Genomic DNA, 24,977 nt, shown 5'->3' with positions numbered 1-24,977 from the left:
GATAGCGCCTGCGTGGCCACGCAGGACCTGGTATGCAGACCTAGTGGACATGTCATCCTTTCCACCATGGACTCTGCCTCTGAGGCAGGACCTTCTAATACAAGGTCCTTTCAATCATCCAAATCTAATTTCTCTGAGACTGACTGCATGGAGATTGAACGCTTGATTCTATCAAGGCGTGGCTTCTCCGAGTCAGTCATTGATACCTTAATACAGTCACGAAAGCCTGTCACCAGGAAAATCTACCATAAGATATGGCGTAAATAATTTTTATTGGTGTGAATCCAAGAATTACTCATGGAGTAAGGTTAGGATTCCTAGGATATTGTCCTTTCTCCAAGAGGGTTTGGACAAAGGATTATCAGCTAGTTCTTTAAAAGGACAGATTTCTGCTCTGTCTATTCTTTTGCACAAGCGTCTGGCAGAGGTTCCAGACGTCCAGGCTTTTTGTCAGGCTTTGGTTAGAATTAAGCCTGTGTTTAAAACTGTTGCTCCCCCATGGAGCTTAAACTTGGTTCTTAAAGTTCTTCAAGGAGTTCCGTTTGAACCCCTTTATTCCATTGATATTAAACTTTTATCTTGGAAAGTTCTGTTTTTGATGGCTATTTCCTCGGCTTGAAGAGTCTCTGAGCTATCTGCCTTACAATGTGATTCTCCTTATCTGATTTTTCATGCAGATAAGGTAGTTCTGCGTACCAAACCTGGGTTTTTACCTAAGGTGGTTTCTAACAAGAATATCAATCAAGAGATTGTTGTTCCATCATTGTGTCCTAATCCTTCTTCGAAGAAGGAACGTCTCTTACATAATCTGGACGTAGTCCGTGCCTTGAAGTTTTACTTACAAGCTACTAAAGATTTTCGCCAAACATCTTCCTTGTTTGTTGTTTACTCTGGACAGAGGAGAGGTCAAAAAGCTTCGGCAACCTCTCTTTCCTTTTGGCTTCGGAGCATAATTCGCTTAGCCTATGAGACTGCTGGACAGCAGCCCCCTGAAAGGATTACAGCTCATTCTACTAGAGCTGTGGCTTCCACCTGGGCCTTTAAAAAACATAATTTATGCTTACCTGATAAATTCCTTTCTTCTGTAGTGTGATCAGTCCACGGGTCATCATTACTTCTGGGATATTAACTCCTCCCCAACAGGAAGTGCAAGAGGATTCACCCAGCAGAGCTGCATATAGCTCCTCCCCTCTACGTCACTCCCAGTCATTCGACCAAGGACCAACGAGAAAGGAAAAGCCAAGGGTGAAGTGGTGACTGGAGTATAAATTAAAAAATATTTACCTGCCTTAAAACAGGGCGGGCCGTGGACTGATCACACTACAGAAGAAAGGAATTTATCAGGTAAGCATAAATTATGTTTTCTTCTGTTAAGTGTGATCAGTCCACGGGTCATCATTACTTCTGGGATACCAATACCAAAGCAAAAGTACACGGATGACGGGAGGGATAGGCAGGCTCTTTATACAGAAGGAACCACTGCCTGAAGAACCTTTCTCCCAAAAATAGCCTCCGATGAAGCAAAAGTGTCAAATTTGTAAAATTTGGAAAAAGTATGAAGCGAAGACCAAGTTGCAGCCTTGCAAATCTGTTCAACAGAGGCCTCATTCTTAAAGGCCCAAGTAGAAGCCACAGCTCTAGTGGAATGAGCTGTAATCCTTTCAGGAGGCTGCTGTCCAGCAGTCTCATAAGCTAAACGAATTATGCTACGAAGCCAAAAAGAAAGAGAGGTAGCAGAAGCTTTTTGACCTCTCCTCTGCCCAGAGTAAACGACAAACAGAGAAGACGTTTGTCGAAATTCCTTAGTTGCCTGTAAGTAAAATTTTAGAGCACGGACTACATCCAGGTTGTGCAGTAGACGTTCCTTCTTCGAAGAAGGATTTGGGCATAAAGAAGGAACAACAATCTCTTGATTGATATTCCTGTTAGTAACTACCTTAGGTAAGAACCCAGGTTTAGTACGCAGAACTACCTTATCCGAATGAAAAATCAAATAAGGAGAATCACAATGTAAGGCTGATAACTCAGAGACTCTTCGAGCCGAGGAAATAGCCATTAAAAATAGAACTTTCCAAGATAACAACTTTATATCAATGGAATGAAGGGGTTCAAACGGAACGCCCTGTAAAACATTAAGAACAAGGTTTAAACTCCATGGTGGAGCAACCGTTTTAAACACAGGCTTAATCCTGGCCAAAGCCTGACAAAAAGCCTGGACGTCAGGAACTTCTGACAGACGTTTGTGTAACAGAATGGACAGAGCTGAGATCTGTCCCTTTAATGAACTAGCGGATAAACCCTTTTCTAAACCTTCTTGTAGAAAAGACAATATCCTAGGAATCCTAACCTTACTCCAAGAGTAACCCTTGGATTCACACCAATATAGGTATTTACGCCATATCTTATGGTAAATCTTTCTGGTAACAGGTTTCCTAGCCTGTATTAAGGTATCAATAACTGACTCAGAAAACCCACGTCTTGATAAAATCAAGCGTTCAATTTCCAAGCAGTCAGCTTCAGAGAAGTTAGACTTTGATGTTTGAAGGGACCCTGAATCAGAAGGTCCTGTTTCAGAGGTAGAGACCAAGGTGGACAGGATGACATGTCCACCAGATCTGCATACCAAGTCCTGCGTGGCCACGCAGGTGCTATTAGAATCACTGATGCTCTCTCTTGTTTGATTCTGGCAATCAATCGAGGAAGCATCGGGAAGGGTGGAAACACGTAAGCCATCCTGAAGTCCCAAGGTGCTGTCAGAGCATCTATCAGGACTGCTTCTGGATCCCTGGATCTGGACCCGTAACGAGGAAGCTTGGCGTTCTGTCGAGACGCCATGAGATCTATCTCTGGTTTGCCCCAACGTCGAAGTATTTGGGCAAAGACCTCCGGATGAAGTTCCCACTCCCCCGGATGCAAAGTCTGACGACTTAAGAAATCCGCCTCCCAGTTCTCCACTCCCGGGATGTGGATTGCTGACAGGTGGCAAGAGTGAGACTCTGCCCAGCGAATTATCTTTGATACTTCCATCATAGCTAGGGAGCTTCGTGTCCCTCCCTGATGGTTGATGTAAGCTACAGTCGTGATGTTGTCCGACTGAAACCTGATGAAACCCCGCGTTGTCAACTGGGGCCAAGCCAGGAGGGCATTGAGAACTGCTCTCAATTCCAGAATGTTTATTGGCAGGAGACTCTCCTCCTGACTCCATTGTCCCTGAGCCTTCAGAGAATTCCAGACGGCACCCCAACCTAGAAGGCTGGCGTCTGTTGTTACAATTGTCCAGTCTGGTCTGCTGAATGGCATCCCCCTGGACAGATGTGGCCGAGAAAGCCACCAAAGAAGAGAATTTCTGGTCTCTTGATCCAGATTCAGAGAAGGGGATAAGTCTGAGTAATCCCCATTCCACTGACTTAGCATGCACAGTTGCAGTGGTCTGAGGTGTAGGCGTGCAAAGGGTACTATGTCCATTGCCGCTACCATTAAGCCGATTACCTCCATGCATTGAGCCACTGACGGGTGTTGAATGGAATGAAGGGTGCGGCAAGCACTTTGAAGTCTTGTTAACCTGTCCTCTGTCAGGTAAATCTTCATTTTTACAGAATCTATAAGAGTCCCCAGGAAGGGAACTCTTGTGAGTGGAACGAGTGAACTTTTCTTTTCGTTCACCTTCCATCCATGTGACCTTAGAAATGCCAGTACTAACTCTGTATGAGACTTGGCAGTTTGAAAGCTTGAAGCTTGAATTAGAATGTCGTCTAGGTATGGAGCTACCGAGATTCCCCGCGGTCTTAGTACCGCCAGAAGAGCACCCAGAACCTTTGTGAAGATTCTTGGAGCTGTAGCCAATCCGAATGGAAGAGCCACAAACTGGTAATGCCTGTCTAGGAAGGCAAACCTTAGGTACCGGTAATGATCTTTGTGAATCGGTATGTGAAGGTAAGCATCTTTTAAATCTACAGTGGTCATGTACTGACCCTCTTGGATCATAGGTAAAATTGTCCGAATAGTCTCCATCTTGAACGATGGAACTCTTAGGAACTTGTTTAGGATCTTTAAGTCCAGGATTGGTCTGAAAGTTCCCTCTTTTTTGGGAACCACAAACAGATTTGAGTAAAACCCCTGTCCCTGTTCCGATCGTGGAACTGGGTGGATTACTCCCATTAACAAGAGCTCTTGTACGCAGCGTAGAAACGCCTCTTTCTTTGTCTGGATTGTTGACAACCTTGACAGATGAAATCTCTCTCTTGGAGGAGAGTATTTGAAGTCCAGAAGGTATCCCTGAGATATTATTTCTAGCGCCCAGGGATCCTGGACATCTCTTGCCCAAGCCTGGGCGAAGAGAGAAAGCCTGCCCCCCACTAGATCCGATCCCGGATCGGGGGCCCTCAATTCATGCCGTTTTAGGGGCAGCAGTAGGTTTCCTGGTCTGCTTGCCCTTGTTCCAGGACTGGTTAGGTTTCCAGCCTTGTCTGTAGCGAGCAACAGCTCCTTCCTGTTTTGGTGCAGAGGAAGTTGATGCTGCTCCTGCTTTGAAATTACGAAAGGAACGAAAATTAGACTGTCTAGTCTTAGATTTGGCTTTGTCCTGAGGCAGGGCATGGCCTTTACCTCCTGTAATGTCAGCGATAATCTCTTTCAACCCGGGCCCGAATAAGGTCTGCCCTTTGAAAGGTATATTAAGCAATTTAGACTTAGAAGTAACATCAGCTGACCAGGATTTTAGCCACAGCGCCCTGCGTGCCTGAATGGCGAATCCTGAATTCTTCACCGTAAGTTTAGTTAGATGTACTACGGCCTCCGAAATGAATGAATTAGCTAGTTTAAGGACTCTAAGCCTGTCCGTAATGTCGTCCAGAGTAGCTGAACTAATGTTCTCTTCCAGAGACTCAATCCAGAACGCCGCTGCAGCCGTGATCGGCGCAATGCATGCAAGGGGTTGCAATATAAAACCTTGTTGAACAAACATTTTCTTAAGGTAACCCTCTAATTTTTTATCCATTGGATCTGAAAAGGCACAGCTATCCTCCACCGGGATAGTGGTACGCTTAGCTAAAGTAGAAACTGCTCCCTCTACCTTAGGGACCGTTTGCCATAAGTCCCGTGTGGTGGCGTCTATTGGAAACATTTTTCTAAATATCGGAGGGGTGAGAACGGCACACTGGGTCTATCCCACTCCTTAGAAACAATTTCAGTAATTCTCTTAGGTATAGGAAAAACCTCAGTACTCGTCGGTACCGCAAAATATTTATCCAACCTACACATTTTCTCTGGTATTGCAACTGTGTTACAATCATTCAGAGCCGCTAACACCTCCCCTAGTAATACACGGAGGTTTTCCAGTTTAAATTTAAAATATGAAATATCTGAATCCAGTTTTGGATCAGAACCGTCACCCACAGAATGAAGTTCTCCGTCCTCATGTTCTGCAACCTGTGACGCAGTGTCTGACATGGCCCTAATATTATCAGCGCACTCTGTTCTCACCCCAGAGTGATCACGCTTACCTCTTAGTTCTGGTAATTTAGCCAAAACTTCAGTCATAACAGAAGCCATATCCTGTAATGTGATTTGTAATGGCCGGCCAGATGTACTCGGCGCTACAATATCACGCACCTCCCGAGCGGGAGATGCAGGTACTGGCACGTGAGGCGAGTTAGTCGGCATAACTCTCCCCTCGTTGTTTGGTGAAATTTGTTCAATTTGTACAGATTGACTTTTATTTAAAGTAGCATCAATACAGTTAGTACATAAATTTCTATTGGGCTCCACTTTGGCATTGCAACAAATGACACAGGTATCTTCCTCTGAATCAGACATGTTTAACACACTAGCAAATAAACTTGCAACTTGGAATACAATTCAATTAAAAACGTACTGCGCCTTTAAGAAGCACAGAAAATCTATAACAGTTGAAAATTAATAAATTGAAACAGTTATAGCCTCAATCCTTGTAAACAACACAACTTTAGCAAAGGTTTAATCCCAATAGCAAAGATAACAAATTCTGAAAGCAGGAAACAATTACAGAATAAACGTTTTTTATCACAGTCAACTATAATTCTCACAGCTCTGCTGAGAGAAATTACCTCCCTCAAAATAAGTTTGAAGACCCCTGAGTTCTGTAGAGATGAACCGGATCATTCAGGGAATACAATGAGCTGCTGACTTAAATAACTGATGCATAGAAAAGGCGCCAAAAAACGGCCCTTCCCCCTCACACACAGCAGTGAGAGAGAACAGAAACTGACAGAAAAAGATTAAGCAACTGCCAAGTGGAAAAATGGTGCCCAAACATTTATTCACTCAGTACCTCAGCAAATGAAAACGATTTTACATTCCAGCAAAAACGCTAAACATAATTTCTAGTTATTAAACAGCTTTATGTACTTCTTACAGTGTAATTCTAGTGAAGTACCATTCCCCAGAATACTGAAGTGTAAAGTATACATACATGACATTATATCGGTATGGCAGGATTTTCTCATCAATTCCATTGTCAGAAAATAAAAGCTGCTACATACCTCTATGCAGATTCATCTGCCCGCTGTCCCCTGATCTGAAGTTTACCTCTCCTCAGATGGCCGAGAAACAGCAATATGATCTTAACTACTCCGGCTAAAATCATAGCAAAAACTCTGGTAGATTCTTCTTCAAACTCTGCCAGAGAGGTAATAACACACTCCGGTGCTATTTTAAAATAACAAACTTTTGATTGAAGATATAAAACTAAGTATAATCACCATAGTCCTCTCACACCTCCTATCTAGTCGTTGGGTGCAAGAGAATGACTGGGAGTGACGTAGAGGGGAGGAGCTATATGCAGCTCTGCTGGGTGAATCCTCTTGCACTTCCTGTTGGGGAGGAGTTAATATCCCAGAAGTAATGATGACCCGTGGACTGATCACACTTAACAGAAGAAATGAGGCCTCTGTTGAACAGATTTGCAAGACTGCGACTTGGTCTTCGCTTCACACCTTTCAAAATTTTACAAATTTGATACTTTTGCTTCTTCGTTTTTGGGAGAAAGGTTCTTCAGGCAGTGGTTCCTTCCGTTTAATCCTGCCTTGTCCCTCCCATCATCCGTGTACTTTAGCTTTGGTATTGGTATCCCATAAGTAATGGATGATCCGTGGACTGGATACACTTAACAAGAGAAAACATAATTTATGCTTACCTGATAAATTTATTTATCTTGTAGTGTATCCAGTCCACGGCCCGCCCTGTCCTTTTAAGGCAGGTCTAAATTTTAATTAAACTACAGTCACCACTGCACCCTATGGTTTCGCCTTTCTCGTCTTGTTTCGGTCGAATGACTGGATATGGCAGTGAGGGGAGGAGCTATATAGCAGCTCTGCTGTGGGTGATCCTCTTGCAACTTCCTGTTGGGAAGGAGAATATCCCATAAGTAATGGATGATCCGTGGACTGGATACACTACAAGAGAAATTAATTTATCAGGTAAGCATAAATTATGTTTTTTTTTAAAATACATTTTCGCTCTGTTTCCCATTCTCTCAAACCTGTTATATCATATATAGGAGCATATATATAAATGTGCACAGTTCATTTTATTTTTTCAAATTTATTTTTATTGCAATTATTTCTCAAACTGAACCTGCCTCTGATGTTACCATAGGATTTGAGCTGCATGAACACGTATCTACCAAAGCTAAGTGTGTTTGTTGTAAAAAAAACTGATCTAAATTCTTCAGCTCAATTATATGGCCCTTGTTTTGACAATTTGTTAAATGCTGATAATAAATCTATGAGTACAAATGCACCCACTGTTTTTCCATATCAGTCTAATGTACATAGCATTCCTGCAGAAATGAAAGATTTTATTGCTGCAGTTATAGAGAAGGCAATGACTGCTATTCCGCCTTCAAATAACCGTAAAAGGGTTTTGCAACATTTTCCTAAACCTAGTGAATTAAGTTCTGACCTTCAGCATACTGATGTATTCTCTACTGATGGTGTTTCCTCTGATTCAGAGGACACCACATCAGAGACAGATATAGACAAATCTTTTTTAATTAAGATAGAATATATTCATTCTCTCTTAAAGGAAGTTTTTGTTTACTTTATGTATTGAGGAGTCTAAACTCATGATGATAAAGCTAGTAACCGTCTAAATTCTGTATTTAAGACTACTGGTATTACTCCTGAAGTATTTCCTATTCCAGACACTATCTCTAATGTGATTGCTAAACAATGATCTAAGCCTAGTACCTCTTTTAACCCTTCTTCTAGGTTTAAGAAATGGTATCCTTTACCTGTAGCCAATTTAGAACTTTGGGGCAATTTCAACTCTTGCCAAACGTACTACTATAATTTGAAAGACAGTATTTCTTTTAAGGATCCTTTGGATAGGAAGCTTGAATCTTATCTAAGAAGGGCATATTTACTTACTAGCTATATTCTTAGACCTGTTATATCTATGGCTGATGATGCTGTTGCTTCTATTTTTTGGTTGGACAGTTTAGCACAGCAGTTGTTTTCAAATTCTGATTTATCTAACATTATTGTTTTACTTCAACATGCAAATCATTTTATTTGTGATGCTATATTTGATGTTATGAAGATCAATGGCAAATCCATGTCTTTAGCCATTCTAACTAGAAGAGCTTTATGGCTTAAATCTTGGATAGCTGACATGGTGTCTAAAACTAGATTATTATCTCTCTCTCTTTTCAATGTAAAAATCTTTTTGGTTCACAATTGGATTCTATTATCTCCACTGTTACTTGGGGTAAGGGAGTTTTTCTACCCCAAGACAAGAAATCTAAGGGTAAATTTTTAAAGCTCCCAATCGTTTTCGTTACTTTCATCAGAATAGAGAACAGAAAACCACTTCTTCCCCTAATGCCTCTGGCTCTAATTGGAGACCATCTCCGCGTAGGATTCAGAATAAGACCTCCCTTGGGAAGATTCTTTCTTACCCATGTACCAGAAAACCCAGTAAAAGCTAAAGCCTTTCTGAAATGTGTTTCAGATCTAGAACTTTCAGGGGTATTTGTCCCAATGCCACAGCCGGAACAAGGATTGTTTTGTTTTTTTCAAATCTATTCATTGTACCAAAGAAGGAAAATTCTTTCAGACTAATTTTGGATCTGAAAACTTTAAATCGTTTTGTCCAAACTTTCATGATGGTGACTATAAGAACTATTCTGCCTTTTGTTCAGCAAGGTCACTTCATGTCTACAATAGACTTACAGGACACTTACCTTTACATTCCGATTCATCCAGATCACTATCTATTTCTGAGATTCTCTTTTCTAAACAAGAATTACCAATTTGTCGCTCTTCCGTTTGGCCTTGCAACAGCACCAAGAATATTCAGCAAACAGTTCAAATGTGGGCGAAAGTATACTAAAAGAAATATGGTTGACGGAAAAAAAAAAACACTTTGTGTTATATCATTAGTAATGCAGGTTTTCAACATATGTATCACCTGTCAGCTCATTGCTGTTCCAATATCTTTGAAGAAATTTAGTCTCACATCCAGTTCATATAAAGTAAAACATAGCTTTTATTTAAAAACTTTGAGTAAAATGTACAGACCAGGATTTTTCTTGTTAAAGTACCTTGTACTGTGATAGATACCTCTGACCCTTAGTGGTGCGTCACTAGATGCGTTTTGCCGTAGCTTTATCGATAGTGACTGATACTATAACCTAAACCGCCAACTTTTAAATACCACTCTGATCACGTGACCTCCAGTCAGAAGACGGAAGTCTCGTTTCGGCGATATCATACCCAATTACATAAAAGAATGCAAAGGATGTTCAGCAGTTGCTAGGCAGAATTTCTGTCAATACACTTAAATACATTTACATTTAGTGTCCACTGCAACTTTGTTTCAATTGCCCAAGTACAATACCAAATGTCAATTTTTTTACGTGTATAACAAAGTTGTATAAAGAGCAATCTTAAGAAGAGAGAATATGTTCTTCTTGCTGAATTACCTAGTAAGTAAAGTTATTTTCCTTATTTAAAAGCTAAAAAAGGTTCTGAATCTATGAGGCGAATTAACTAAAAACGGGACATTGAGAGGGCAATACTAAATACATATGTCTTTTCTGACAACAAGCAGACCTCTAAAGAGCTTATGATGATGTCATATCAGGTTCTCAGATTAATTTCTGTTTGTTGGTTATTTAATGATTATTACTATATGACCTCCTATTCATTATCATCCTAAAAAGAGGTCCACATCCCACCTTGCATTTATTCCATTTGGTTCTTTTGTTTGTAAGAAGAATATCAATTTGGTCTCACTAAATAATAGATCTTTAAATCTATTACCTCCCCTGGGAGAGCTGTAAATATAATCTATTGCTTGTAACTGAAATGCTTTAGTGGGGTTGGGGTGAGTACAAAAATGTTTAGCTACTCGTGTCTTAGGTGGATTTGCCTGTATGTCATTGAGATGTTCCCTAGCTCTGTCTTTTAACATACGACTAGAACATCCTACATACTGTTTATTACAAATGGAACATGCAATAAGATATACTATATATATATTTTTTTTTTTTATTGAGGGTAATAAAATATACAACATACAGGTTACTCAATGAAACCTATACACATATAACGACTAACATGAATATCTCACAGTATAGTAAGCAAACTGGGGAGCAACCTCTCCGCCCCCCTCTATTTTTGTCCCTCCATAATTGCTCAGGCCACTTTTGGACCCTCGAATACACATCACACTAATTGAGGGGTTTAGCAGGATATAGACCACTTTTGGGCCTATAGATATCTAACACATAGAATACACAGAAGCAATTATACAAGTCGGGCATAACTGGTAATTAGCTAACATTAGGTAGGTATCTAAGGTCACTACACAGAATCACATTAAGCCCTTATAGATATTCAGTTTATGGGGGGACTTAGTTATACAGATCATATAATAACAAAAAATTAAATGACCCCACAGAAGATTTGCTAAGGATCAGCTGTAATATGTCTAATAAGAACTCACACATGCTTTAGTTCAAATACACTTTGACAGGGAGTTATATACAAAAGACCAGGACCTCCCCCACCGCTAAAGTGGGATTTAGACAATGCTATCCAGAGGCAAAGCCATAGTTAGGTCTATCATTAAATGCTGCGATTCCCCACACAGAGACAATTCTAGGGCTAAATATTATGCTCATGTAGGTTATCCAGAACTATCTAGTAATTATTACACACAATTGTGGTGCATTAAGCATTGCACAATTACCTATTTAAGACAACAAAAATGATTATAATACTATCATGTGAAAAACATTATACATTCACAAAGTACAGTAGCTAATTTGTTATGATCTGAAAATAATCACAGGAAGGTCATCCAGGACTGTCTAGTGATCATTACACACAGCCGTGGTGCACTAAACACTACACATTTAGATATTTGAGGTAATATAAACAATTGTATTACTATCATGTGATAAACATCATACATTCACAAAGTACAGTAACTGATTTGATATGCTCTGAAAATCCTCTCAGGAAACCATTTGAGTGTCCCATAAGTCCAATGTCCTTAAAATCTTTGCTAGGTGGATATTCAGGCCTAAAGGCCGTCGTTTAGACGTATCTTTAACCATTTTAGGGCAGGTGCAAAGTCTTTACACAGGTTCTAATTTAGGGCATATGTTTCAACAAAGAAAGGGGGGGGGGGGATGGGGGAACGGAGCGAGAAGTCAGAAGTTCCTAGAAGTAACACATTAGAGACTCCAAGGGTGCTGGGTTTGTTATTTATCTATTGACACTATATCATTGATTAGATTAACTTACGAACAGTGTATAAATGGATCATCATACAGTTATAAGTTGCCAAATCCAAGCATGGAAAAGCTCTAACACTCAAAATGATACTACTCAGCACTAATCCACACCTTAGTCAGTAAAAAATGCATTAATACTTCACCACACAAGCGGATGAGACAGACCATACATGCAAACCCACATATTTCTCTATAAAGAATTTGTTATAAATGCAGTATATTACAGCAAACAGCTATAGGCTTATCATGCGTCTCCAGATAAAACAGAACACAGGGTAAGGAAATAAAGAAAAACAAATACTGTTACATCACAAACATTTACATTTGTGTAGATACACACAGGAGCCAGAAAAAGGTAAAACATTAGATTTGTGTGCTGTGCGGAGTGTAGCAGTGGGAGTTCCCAAGACGTTTGGCAGTCTTGATGGGTGTAGTACACCCAAAATCGCCTCTCCCCAAGCGCTCCCCCTAACCAATACCTGCTTTGATTGACTGAATCAGACAAAACATGGCTCGTAAACCGGAACAGAGATCCAAAGGGGAGTAATGACACATAGCCTGATACTGCCATAGTGACTGGCGGTGTTCCCAGCAAGGAGGCTGTGGTAAGCCTGTAAAGCTGTTGACAATGAAGAGCGTGTTGGGGATGACATGAACACTGCTGCGCCCTGATGTGCCGGGCTCTATGCGCGGGTGGTCAATCTGTATTCTCTTCCATGTAGACAGTCTGCTTGAAGCAGCAGAGGAAAAGTGAGGCTCCATCTCAAGGCTTGCATCTGCTGTTGTCAATGGCGAGGAGCGCGCCTGGAGAGCTGCAGGAACCTTGTTGCTTTGCGGCTCCCGTATTGCTATGCGCTTCTCTGCAGCATTGTCGCCACGTGTACGAGCCGCTTGTATTGTGCCTATAAGGGCATCAAGTCTCTCGTACATCTTCTGCCCATATTCCTCCAGTAAATCCTTGAGATCCATATAAAGCACTTGGCTCCTCATGTTGGGCAGCAGTGCATCCCGACATCCAGTAGACATTATAATACGGCCTGGAAGATTATTAGGTGCTGCTAACTGTTGCCGTGCTTTTCCCCGCTAAGTGTCTGCTGTGCTGTTCTTGTAAGCTTGTGTGTTAGCCTTGTGCAATTTACAGCTTGATTGCTATTACTGTCCTAGAGAGACAGATATCACAAATATAAAAATTGCTGGGTCTCTGCAGGAGTATAATAGTCTTTTTTTGAACTTAAAGATGGCGATTTTCCCGCCTCTCCAATCCTGCAGGCTCAATCTCCTCAGTATATCCCAATAATTTCTACTTTAAATATAAAGCCAGGGAGCAGAGAAACAAAAAGCTTATTTTATGTAGGCTAAAGTCCGGAGTGTGCTCTTCCCACTTATGCTGTTATGAATTGTGTAGCTCCTACCTCCGGATCCGATGTAGGCCGCAGCCGCGGTCTTTCCTGATTAGGCTCTGGAAGTGCTTGCACCAAATGTTTTTGTCTCGGCTCTGGGACACAAATCAGGTCCAATATCGTTTGAGCCTGTGTCCTGCTTAAGTTTGCTGCTGTTTGCTGTTATCTGTCGGCAATAATATGAGGCTTGAGAGGGTTTTAATCAATTTTTGTGCTGCTATACTATATATTTTGATGTACAGTTCAAACAATATCTAAATCTATATTCCTTATTTGTACTTGAAGAACTAAACAATTCCCCTGCCTTAATATGTGTACACGTTAAGCATGGGTGATGTCCAAATTTAAACCATCCTTTTTTGGACAGCCAATGTTCCTTTGTTTGTTTCTTAGTAATCCCTGTATAGACATATTGAATCAATCTATCCCCTACTGTGGTTGATCTCCTGGCTATGTATCTACAACCTTCAGACACAATTTTATTTAGTGTAGAATCTGTTTGTAGTATATTTAAATTGCTTTTTACTATATTTGTTATTTTTTTTTTAACTGTTTACTGTATGCTGTGATAAAATTTATGCCCTTTTGTTTTTTGTGTTTCTGATTCTTTTTATATTTGTTTCTTTTTTTGTCTTTAATAGTAATTTCCTATTAGTTTCTCTTATTTCATTTTGAATTTGTTTCAAGTTGTCTACATTATACCCCCTATCTACCAGTCTTTCTATCAGTTGATCTGAATGTCTCTCATAGGCTTCTAGTGTGGAACAATTCCTCCTGATGCGTATAAATTGACATTTATGGATCCCTGCTTTTACATGTGTTGGATGACAAAAGTCTGCACGTAATATAGTGTTACCAGTTATTTCTTTTCTATATAATTCTGTAGTTATTTTTCCTTGAATTTGATCACCTATCAGACTTATATCTAAGTACTTGATTGTTTTTTTATGATATTCCCAAGTGAATCTAAGATTAAAGTCATTGTTGTTTAGATAGGAGATACAATATTGCGCTACTTCTCTCTCTCTCCTTTCCATATAACTAGTAAGTCATCAATGTATCTAGTATACATGACAAAATAGTCTGTAAATGGATTTCTTGTAGAAAAAAAATGTATTGTGACTCAAACCACCCTAGAAATATATTTGCGTATAATGATGGGGCAAATTTTGCCCCGATCGCAGTACCACATTGTTGTAGAAAATATACTCCATCAAATTGAAACAAATTGGTTAGTAAGAAACTAAGCACCTTTATAATGTAATCTATCAGTGCATCTGGGTATGTACTGTAAATACCCAAGATGTACCGTACTGCTTTGAGACCCAAAACATGTGGGATACATGAGAATAAGAAACTGACATCTATGGTGAGCCACGCTTGTTCTTGATCCCATTTCTCATTTTATACCTTTTTCAATAAATGAGTTGTGTATCTCAGAAAACCGTGTAATTGAATAACACAAGGCTGTAATAGATTATCAACCCATTCCCCTAGATATAATATCAATGAACCCACCCCAGAGACTATTGGCCTACCGGGAGGGTTGAGGGGATCTTTATGTATTTTTGGTACAAGCCTAAAGTTGGGTACTGTGGGGTGCTCTTGTAATAAGTATTCCCCTAATTCCGCATCTAAAATACCCAAATGTTTGCCCTCATCTATTAGATGGATTAACTCTTGTTTTATTTTGTCTGTAGGATCATATTTAAATTCTTTATATGTAGTCTTGTCAGTTGCCTCTGGGCCTCTAAATAATAGTCATGTTTGTTCTGTACTATTATTGAGCCCCCATTATCTGCCTGGGTAATCGCTATCTCTTTATTAGATTTTAATTTTTCCAATGCCAACCTCTCTTTTTTTGTTAAGTTATTCTTCTCATAACTAATTCCTATTTGTACAGAGTTTTCTTTAAGGTCAATTAGATTCTTATAAATCTTCTCCTGAAATAACTCTATAATTCTGTCTCTGCTAATTACTGGATAGAACTTGCTTCTATTTTTTAGAGAACTATTCTTTTTCTTATGAATTTGCCAATCTTCTATTTCTCTTTCTGATTCTGACTGTAATTCTAAAAGGGAATGGCCAGCACAAAGGTCTATAAATCTTAAATTATCATTTAATGGATTGTGATCTCTACTTTCCACTTGATGTGGTTCATCTTCCACATCTTGTTTCTCCACTTTATGACCAAAAAAATGCTTTTTTAGGACTATCTTTCTCAAAAAGTTATTAACGTCCACAATAGTATCAAATAAATTAAAGTCAGTGGTTGGTGAGAAACCTAATCCCTTTTCCAATAGGCTTATTTCCGATTCATCTAACTTATAGTCAGACAGATTTATCACAGTCCGTATTTCTTCTTGCTCTTCTTCTTGTTCTTTAGGACCAATTGATATCTGTTTGTGGTCGTATTTTCTCCTTCCTCTATTGGAACATGGCCTCCCGCCGCCTTGTCGTTTTTTGACTCCTCCAAGTTGTCTGTGTCATCCGTTATTTCACTTGCTGCAAAACCTGTGGAGTCAAGTGTTCTTGTTATGGGAGTAGATGCTGAATGTGAGCCAGATATATTTGACTCGGAGAAACTGACTTTCTTCTGAGGATTTCCTCCTTGTCTGTTATTCCTTTTGTTTTTTTTATTTTTGTTACTATTATTTGTCTGTTGTTGCTGATATTGATGGCCTCTTGTATAACCTTTATTTTCACTCTGATGTCCTACAGAGCCATTGTTTTTTCTTGGTGTCCATGATTTTCTAATTGCTTGAGTCCAACTGTAGACCACTTTTAAGGAATAGTCCTTCTCATCCTTTGCAAATTTATTGTTTTTGCGGGTCACTATTTTCTTTTCCAAATCTTATAATTCTTTGCTGAGTTGTTCGTCATACTCCATATAATTGGGGTCTTGTAAATGCCCCTTCAATTGTGTCTAACTCCTTGATCTCCTCCAAGGCCAGATTTCTTTTCTTATGTTTTTGTTTTAGCAATTGTGACATTAATTTCATGGAACATTCTGTAAGTGTAGTATTCCATTCTAACATGAAATCTTCTTCATCTCTGTCTGCAGTGTGAAATTTCTTCATACGTAGCCCTCTTGGTATGATTTGATGTTTAATATATTTGTCCAAGTATATTATTTCATACCACGACTTTAGTTCATTAATCCTCAATTTTTCCATTTTGAAAAACATCAGACCTAGATGGTTTGTAGTCTGTGTTATTTGGGGGTCGGAGATATTATTCACTAGGTCATTTGTTAGAGATCTAGGTCATTTGTTAGAGATTTTTTTGTTAGATTTTGCAATGCTGTGCTTGCTTCCATTGTGTAAATAACAAATAGACCTAAAATAATGTCAACCTTAAAACAAATGCTTATTTGTAATATATTTTTCTATCTTTTTAATAGAAAAATATCCATGCATAAGGGAAACGCATCTATTAACAGCAACTGCTGTTAATAGCAACTGCTGAACATCCTTTGCATTCTTTTTTGTAATTGGGTATGATATCACCGAAACGAGACTTCCGCCTTCTGACTGGAGGTCACGTGATCGGAGTGGTATTTAAAAATATCTGTAAAATTGTAAAAATGTTACAACATGTTTTTTTTACCAGACTATGCCCCTCCTTTCATTTTAATTTTTGTACATATTTTTGAAAGACCAGTGTAATTAAACTAGGGCTTTATAACTAACCGTTTATCATGATGTTTACAGTTGTATCTGTTTATGCTTTAATATGGAACAATTCAAGTTATAATTGAATACAGTGAATTTATACTGTTTCTTTCATAACTTGCAGTTGTCGTTTACAGCTAGAATGATACATAGGGCCCAATTCTCATAAACTCACTGGCCTGGAGTAAAAAGTGAACTCCCCTTAATGAGATACACAGAGTTTACAAGGTAAAAATTGTCTTTATAACAATCCTTGAGGGGCCCTATAATACTAATGAGGCATCTTACAGAATCTCACCAAACCTAAGAGCTTTAGAGAATTGGGCCCAGGTTCTTAGTTTCTTACTAGTTTCTTAGATTGAGGTGTTAGCTGAGTTTTTCTGACTTTTGTGTGGCTATTGTGTACTAACTTTGTGTAATGTGTGTCTGTGACTTCCTAGAATAATATCTTAGCTGTGCAGTCTTGGGCAGATCGACGACTACAAGATGCCCAAGATGATCTTCAGAAGACTGTGGAGCAAGGAGAGAATTGTCAACATGGTAAGGGCCACGATGCACACTTGAACTCTGCCTTTGTTTCTTTCTGATCTTACTGACTAATCCTTTTTTTTTTTTTTACTGTCTTATGGGTTTTCTCCATTTACTAAATGACTGTTACCTGTTTCACTGATTTGCTTGGTTTATCTGTGCTATGTTACAGAATAGTGTAAACCAGCACAGAGGAACAAACGCAATGTTTGGGGAGTCAACCCTTAGTCATGGTTCACATGACTATTTGTTGACTCCCGAAACGTTGTGTTTGTTTCTCTATACTCAATAAATAGACTTTTACGGATTTTGACAAGTGCTGCTGCTTTTTGTCCGTTTTGAATGCAGTACCTTAAACTGCTACATGCTGCACAGTAACTGGCTGATTTGTAGAAGAGCTATTTTATATCTGTCCCTAATTAGCCACAGCAAACAAAGTAAGAGAAACAACATTCAAGAGGATTATAAAGGGTTGTGTGCTTAGCCTACAAAACAATGCATATTTTTCCAAAATAATAGTTTTTAAAGGGACATGAAACCCCAAAAAATTATTTTCTTCCTAATGGGAAAGAGTCCAAAGCCGCATTCATTACTTATGGGAAATAAGAACCTGGCCAGTAGGAGGAGGCAAAGACCCACCAGCCAAAGGCATAAATACTCCTCCCACTTCCCCTATCCCCCAGTCATTCTTTGCCTTTCTTCCCAGGAGGTTGGCAGAGATGTGTCAGAAGTTTTCTTTTAAAATTATTTTACTTTTATTTTTTTTTCATATGTCTCTTATGAGGGGTGCTACCCTTTGACATGGGACAGGAGTTTTAAGTAGTCTTGTCAGTCTCTCGTGGAGGGCCTGGGCGAAAGTGAGAGTCCGGAGATGCAGTGGAAGCTTCCCCTGCGACACCATCCCGACTCATATTCACAGCTCCGTTTTCAGCACTTGGTGTTGCCGAACTTTGTTTCGCTACATGCTGTCTTCTCTCAAGTCCATGACGTAGGCAATGCTACTATTCCTGTTCCACGGCGTAGATTTCGGTAAAATCGTTTCATTTTATTCCGTTATCTGTAATGTGATTATTATGACAGTTAAGTATGGGCCTCGCTGAAGCACCTTCTGCTCCGATCTGGGAATCATGGGATAATTCCTCCTTAGGGTGGATTAGTGAACGGGGAAGGGATTTGTTTATCATGTTTCTTATGTGATTCAACCTGCTTGTGTATGTGCATAGGAGCTCTGCGGCCAAGATAGATGCCTATGTGGCACATATTGGCTTGTTCTTTCGGTTGTGGTTTACACGGCATAGAACTATACCTTCAGGTTATGCCTACTTTATTCAGACTTGCTTAGCTTTTTCTGTGGGCCTAGTTTTGCCGCCCTTTAGTGGCGCGCTTTTTGGGGATTTTGCAGGGCATCTGGTGACCGGGGCCTTTTTTACGCTTGGGTGGGGCTTCTTTCCCTTCCAAAATTCCTGACTGAGTGGCAACAGAGGAAAGAGTCTGCTCCGCTGAGGTCTGGTCATAGGAGGTGGTGAGTGCCCCCAGCCATTGTGGGTGTCAGGTGCCAGTCGCTGTTTTTTTTCCAAAATCTCTGTTTATTTCTCTTGTAAAGGTGTATCCAGTCCACGGGTTCATCCATTACTTGTGGGATATTCTCTTTCCCAACAGGAAGCTGCAAGAGGACACCCACAGCAGAGCTGTCTATATAGCTCCTCCCCTAACTGCCACCCCCAGTCATTCTCTTGCAGCTCTCAACAAGAAAGGAAGTATCAAGAGAGATGTGGTGACTTAGTGTAGTTTTTACCTTCAATCAAAAGTTTGTTATTTTTAAACGGTACCGGCGTTGTACTGTTTTTACTCTCAGGCAGAGATTGGAAGAAGACTTCTGCCTGAAGGTTTGATGATCTTAGCGGTTTGTAACTAAGGTCCATTGCTGTTCTCACACATAACTGAAGAGTATGGAAAGAAAACTTCAGTTGGGGGGACGGTCTGCAGATTGCCTGCTTTGAGGTATGTTCAGTATATTTTTTTCTAGAGAGATGATATGGTCTAGAAAATGCTGACAGTGCCTGGTATATTTAAGGTAAGCCTGATACAGTGATTTAACAACAACTGGGATCATGCTTGCAAAAAGGGATAATATTCATGTTAATACCTATATTAGTTAGTGTAAAAACGTTTGCATGATTTATAAATAAAAACGTTTTTTCTCTGAGGGTGATAAATCTTTATTTGGGGCCTAGTTTCCACATGGCTTGTTAGATTACTCCTAGGAGTACTTTTTTAAGGCCCTCTGACTTTGAGTGCATGGTGGGAGGGGCCTATTTTCGTTTTCAGTCTGAGACATCCAGCTTCCCTGAAGGAGTCCTCTGGCTTATAGGACCTCTATAGAGGGTTTTGTTCCTGCAAAAAAAATTTAAGGGCAGGTAGGAGCCACAGCAGAGCTGTGGCAGTGTGTTTGACTGTATGTTAACAGTACCGTTTTTTATTATTGCTTTTTTCACATTTATTAAAGTGTTTTCCAAGCTTGCTGGTCTCATTACTAATCTGTTAAACATGTCTGACATAGAGGAAACTCCTTGTTCATTATGTTTAGAAGCCATTGTGGAACCAAATGCACTGACCTTTCTATAAGTTATAAAGACCATATTATGGCTTTTAAAGATTTATTACCGGAGGTTTCTGAGACTGACAAAAGGGAGGTTATGCCATCTAGCTCTCCCCACGTGTCAGAACCTATAACTCCCGCTCAAGGGACGCCAAGTACATCTGGCGCGTCCAATGCGTTTACTTTACAAGACATGGCGGCAGTTATGAATCATACCCTCAGAGAGGTATTGTCCAAACTGCCAGGGTTACAAGGAAAGTGGGACAGCTCTGGGGCTAGAACAAATACAGAGCTCTCTGACGCTTTAGTAGCTATGTCTGATATACCCTCACAATGTGCAGAAGTTGAAGCAGGAGAGCTTCTATCTGTGGATGACTTCTCTGATTCAGGGAAGGCGTTACTTCAGTCTGACTCTGAAATGACAGCATTTAAATTTAAGCTTGAACAACTCCGTGTGTTGCTCAGGGAGGTTTTAGCGACTCTGGATGACTGTGACACCATTGTAGTCCCAGAGAAATTGTGTAAAATGGACAAATACTTTGCAGTGCCTGTTTACACTGATGTTTTTCCAATCCCTAAGAGGTTTTCAGAAATTATTACTAAGGAATGGGATAGACCAGGTGTGCCGTTCTCTCCCCCTCCTGCTTTTAAGAAAATGTTTCCTATAGATGCCGCTACACGGGACTTGTCGCAGACGGTCCCTAAGGTGGAGGGAGCAGTCTCTACCCTAGCTAAGCGTACAACTATTCCTGTAGAGGACAGTTGTGCTTTCCTAGATCCTATGGATAAGAAATTAGAGGGTTTCCTTAAGAAAATCTTTATACAACAAGGTTTTATTCTCCAGCCTCGTGCATGCATTGCCCCAGTCACTGCTGCAGCGGCTTTCTGGTTCGAGTCTCTGGAGGAGGCTTTACAGGTAGAGACCCCGTTGGATGATATCCTTGACAGGCTTAAAGCTCTTAAGTTAGCCAATTCATTTATTTCTGACGCCGTTTTTCATTTAACCAAGCTAACGGCTAAAAATTCAGGTTTTGCCATTCAGGCACGTAGGGCGATATGGCTTAAATCCTGGTCAGCTGATGTCACTTCAAAGTCTAAACTTCTCAAGATCCCCTTCAAAGGGCAGACCCTATTTGGGCCTGGACTGAAGGAGATCATTTCTGATATTACTGGAGGAAAAGGCCACGCCCTTCCCCAGGATAGGTCCAACAAGTTAAGGACCAAACAGACTAATTTTTGTTCCTTTCGAAACTTCAAGAGTGGCGCAGCTTCATCTTCCTCTTCTACAAAACAAGAGGGAAATTTTGCCCAGTCCAAGCCAGTCTGGAGACCTAACCAGGCTTGGAACAAGGGGAAACAGGCCAAAAAGCCTGCTGCTGCCTCTAAGACAGCATGAAGGAGTAGCCCCTGATCCGGGACCGAATCTAGTGGGGGGCAGACTTTCTCTCTTCGCCCAGGCTTGGGGCAAGAGACGTCCAGGATCCCTGGGCTCTGGAGATTGTTTCCCAGGAATATCTTCTGGATTTCAAAGCTTCATCTCCAAAGGGGAGATTTCATCTCTCACAATTATCTGCAAACCAGATAAAGAGAGAGGCATTCTTACATTGCATTCAAGACCTACTAGTTATGGGAGTGATCCACCCCGTTCCAAAGGAGGAACAGGGGCAGGGCTTCTATTCAAATCGGTTTAAAGTTCCCAAGAAAGAGGGAACTTTCAGACCAATCTTGGATCTCAAGATCCTAAACAAATTTCTCAGGGTCCCATCCTTCAAGATGGAGGCTATTCGAACCATCCTACCTATGATCCAGGAGGGTCAATATATGACTACCGTGGATTTAAAGGATGCTTATCTACATATTCCGATACACAGGGATCATCATCAGTTCCGCAGGTTCGCCTTCCTAGACAGGCATTATCAGTTTGTGGCTCTTCCCTTCGGGTTAGCCACGGCACCAAGAATCTATACGAAGATTCTAGGGTCCCTTCTGGCGGTTCTAAGACCACGGGGTATAGCAGTAGCCCCTTACCTAGACGACATCCTGATACAGGCGTCAACTTTTCATATCACCAGGTCCCATACGGACATTGTTCTGGCATTCCTAAGGTCTCACGGGTGGAAGGTGAACGAAGGAAAGAGTTCTCTCTCACCTCTCACAAGAGTTTCCTTCCTAGGAACTCTGATAGATTCAGTAGAAATGAAGATTTATCTGACAGAGGTCAGGTTGTCAAAACTTCTAACTTCCTGCCGTGCTCTTTATTCCATTTCTCTTCCGTCAGTGACTCAGTGTATGGAGGTAATCGGATTAATGGCAGCGGCAATGGACATAGTTCCGTTTGCCCGCCTACATCTCATACCACTGCAACTTTGCATGCTCAATCAGTGGAATGGGGATTACACAGATTTGTCCCCTCTACTAAATCTGGATCAAGAGACCAGGGATTCTCTTCTCTGGTGGCTATCTCGGGTCCATCTGTCCAAGGGAATGAGTTTCCGCAGGCCAGAATGGACTATTGTAACGACAGATGCCAGCCTTCTGGGCTGGGGTGCAGTCTGGAACTCCCTGAAGGCTCAGGGTTCGTGGACTCAGGAGGAGGCCCTCCTTCCGATAAACATTCTGGAACTAAGAGCGATATTCAATGCTCTTCAGGCTTGGCCTCAGCTAGCTGCGGTCAGGTTCATCGGATTTCAGTCGGACAACATCACGACTGTAGCCTATATCAACCATCAGGGGGGAACAAGGAGCCCCCTGGCAATGTTGGAGGTTTCAAAGATAATTCTATGGGCAGAGGTTCACTCTTGCCATATCTCAGCTATCCATATCCCAGGAGTAGAGAACTGGGAGGCGGATTTTCTAAGTCGGCAGACTTTTCATCCGGGGGAGTGGGAGCTCCATCCGGAGGTATTTGCCCAGTTGATCCAACTTTGGGGCAAACCAGAACTGGATCTCATGGCGTCTCGTCAGAACGCCAAGCTTCCTTGTTACGGGTCCAGGTCCAGAGATCCCAAGGCAGCGCTGATAGATGCTCTAGCAGTGCCCTGGTCCTTCAGCCTGGCTTATGTGTTTCCACTGTTTCCTCTGCTCCCTCGTCTGATTGCCAAGATCAAGCAGGAGAGAGCTTCGGTGATCTTGATAGCTCCTGCGTGGCCACGCAGGACTTAGTATGCAGATCTGGTGGACATGTCATCCTTTCCACCATGGACTCTGCTGCTAAGGCAGGACCTTCTACTTCAAGGTCCCTTCAAACATCCAAATCTAATTTCTCTACGTCGGACTGCTTGGAGATTGAACGCTTTATTCTATCAAAGCGTGGTTTTTCCGAATCGGTCATTGATACCTTAATTCAGGCTCGAAAGCCTGTCACCAGGAAAATCTATCATAAGATATGGTGTAAATATCTTCATTGGTGTGAATCCAAGGGTTACTCATGGAGTAAGGTCAGGATTCCTAGAATATTATCTTTTCTCCAAGAAGGATTGGAGAAGGGTTTGTCAGCTAGTTCCTTTAAAGGGACAGATTTCTGCTCTGTCTATTCTTTTGCACAACCGTCTGGCTGAGGTTCCAGACGTTCAGGCATTTTGTCAGGCTTTAGTTAGGATCAAGCCTGTGTTTAAACCTGTTGCTCCGCCATGGAGTTTAAATTTAGTTCTTAAAGTTCTTCAAGGGGTTCTGTTGGAACCTTTGCATTCCATAGATATTAAGCTTTTATCTTGGAAAGTTCTGTTTTTAGTAGCTATCTCCTCGGCTCAAAGAGTTTCGGAGTTATCTGCTTTACAATGTGATTCCCCTTATCTGATTTCCATGCAGATAAGGTAGTGTTACGTACCAAACCTGGGTTTCTTCCTAAGGTGGTATCTAATAAGAATATCAATCAGGAGATTGTTGTTCCTTCACTATGTCCTAATCCTTCTTCAAAGAAGGAACGTCTATTACACAATCTTGATGTGGTTCGTGCTTTAAAGTTTTATGTACAATCTATGAAGGATTGTCGTCAAACATCTGCTTTGTTTGTTGTCTACTCTGGACAGAGGAGAGGCCAAAAGGCTTCGGCAACTTCTCTTTCTTTTTGGCTAAGAAGTATAATACGCTTAGCTTATGAGACTGCTGGCCAGCAGCCTCCTGAAAGAATTTCAGCTCATTCTACTAGAGCAGTAGCTTCCACATGGGCTTTTAAACATGAGGCCTCTGTTGAACAGATTTGTATGGCGGCGGCTTGGTCTTCGCTTCATACCTTTTCTAAATTCTATAAATTTGATACTTTTGCTTCTTCGGAGGCTATTTTTGGGAGAAAGGTCTTACAAGCAGTGGTGCCTTCCGATCAAGTTCCTGCCTTGTCCCTCTCTTCATCCGTGTCCTAAAGCCTTGGTTTTGGTATCCCACAAGTAATGGATGAACCAGGTGACTGGATACACCTTTACAAGAGAAAACGAAATTTATGCTTACCTGATAAATTTATTTCTCTTGTGGTGTATCCAGTCCACGGCCCGCCCTGTCATTTTAAGGCAGGTGTTTTTTATTTTTAAACTACAGTCACCACTGCACCCTATAGTTTCTCCTTTTTCTCTTGCAAGGTGTATCCAGTCCACGGCTTCATCCTTTACTTGTGGGATATTCTCATTCCCTACAGGAAGTGGCAAAGAGAGCACAAAGCAGAGCTGTCCATATAGCTCCGCCCCCCAGTCATTCTCTTTGCCGGCTCTGACAGCAGGGCCACTCTACGGAAGGGTAAAGTGAATGTGGTGTTAGGTTTGTAGTTTTATATCTTCAATCAAGAGTTTGTTATTTTTAAATGGTACCGGTTTGTACTATTTACTCTATAGCAGAAATGTGATGAAGAATTCTGCTGAGAGGAAAATGATTTTAGCATGTTGTAACTAAAATCCATTGCTGTTCCCACACAGGACTGAGGAGTACCAGAAAACTTCAGTTGGGGGGAACACTTTGCAGGCTTAACTGCAATAAGGTATGTTCAGTCATCTTTTTCTAGACAAGAC

The 24,977-nt window shown here is 40.9% G+C and overlaps 1 protein-coding gene across 1 annotated transcript in view; it reads left to right on the top strand.

The window, feature by feature from the left end:
* C1H20orf96 (chromosome 1 C20orf96 homolog) overlaps nucleotides 1-24,977 on the top strand; it is a 139,813-nt gene that overhangs the window by 56,737 nt on the left and 58,099 nt on the right. The window contains exon 4 of the mRNA XM_053700240.1: nucleotides 17,297-17,396. Coding sequence (XP_053556215.1) covers nucleotides 17,297-17,396 — 100 coding nt within the window. The remainder of the gene's footprint in view (nucleotides 1-17,296; nucleotides 17,397-24,977) is intronic.

The sequence above is a fragment of the Bombina bombina genome, chromosome 1, assembly GCF_027579735.1.
Source record: "Bombina bombina isolate aBomBom1 chromosome 1, aBomBom1.pri, whole genome shotgun sequence".
Lineage (NCBI taxonomy): Eukaryota > Metazoa > Chordata > Amphibia > Anura > Bombinatoridae > Bombina > Bombina bombina.
The sequence above is the reverse complement of the archived record's forward strand: the minus strand, read 5'-3'. Positions and strand labels throughout refer to the sequence as shown.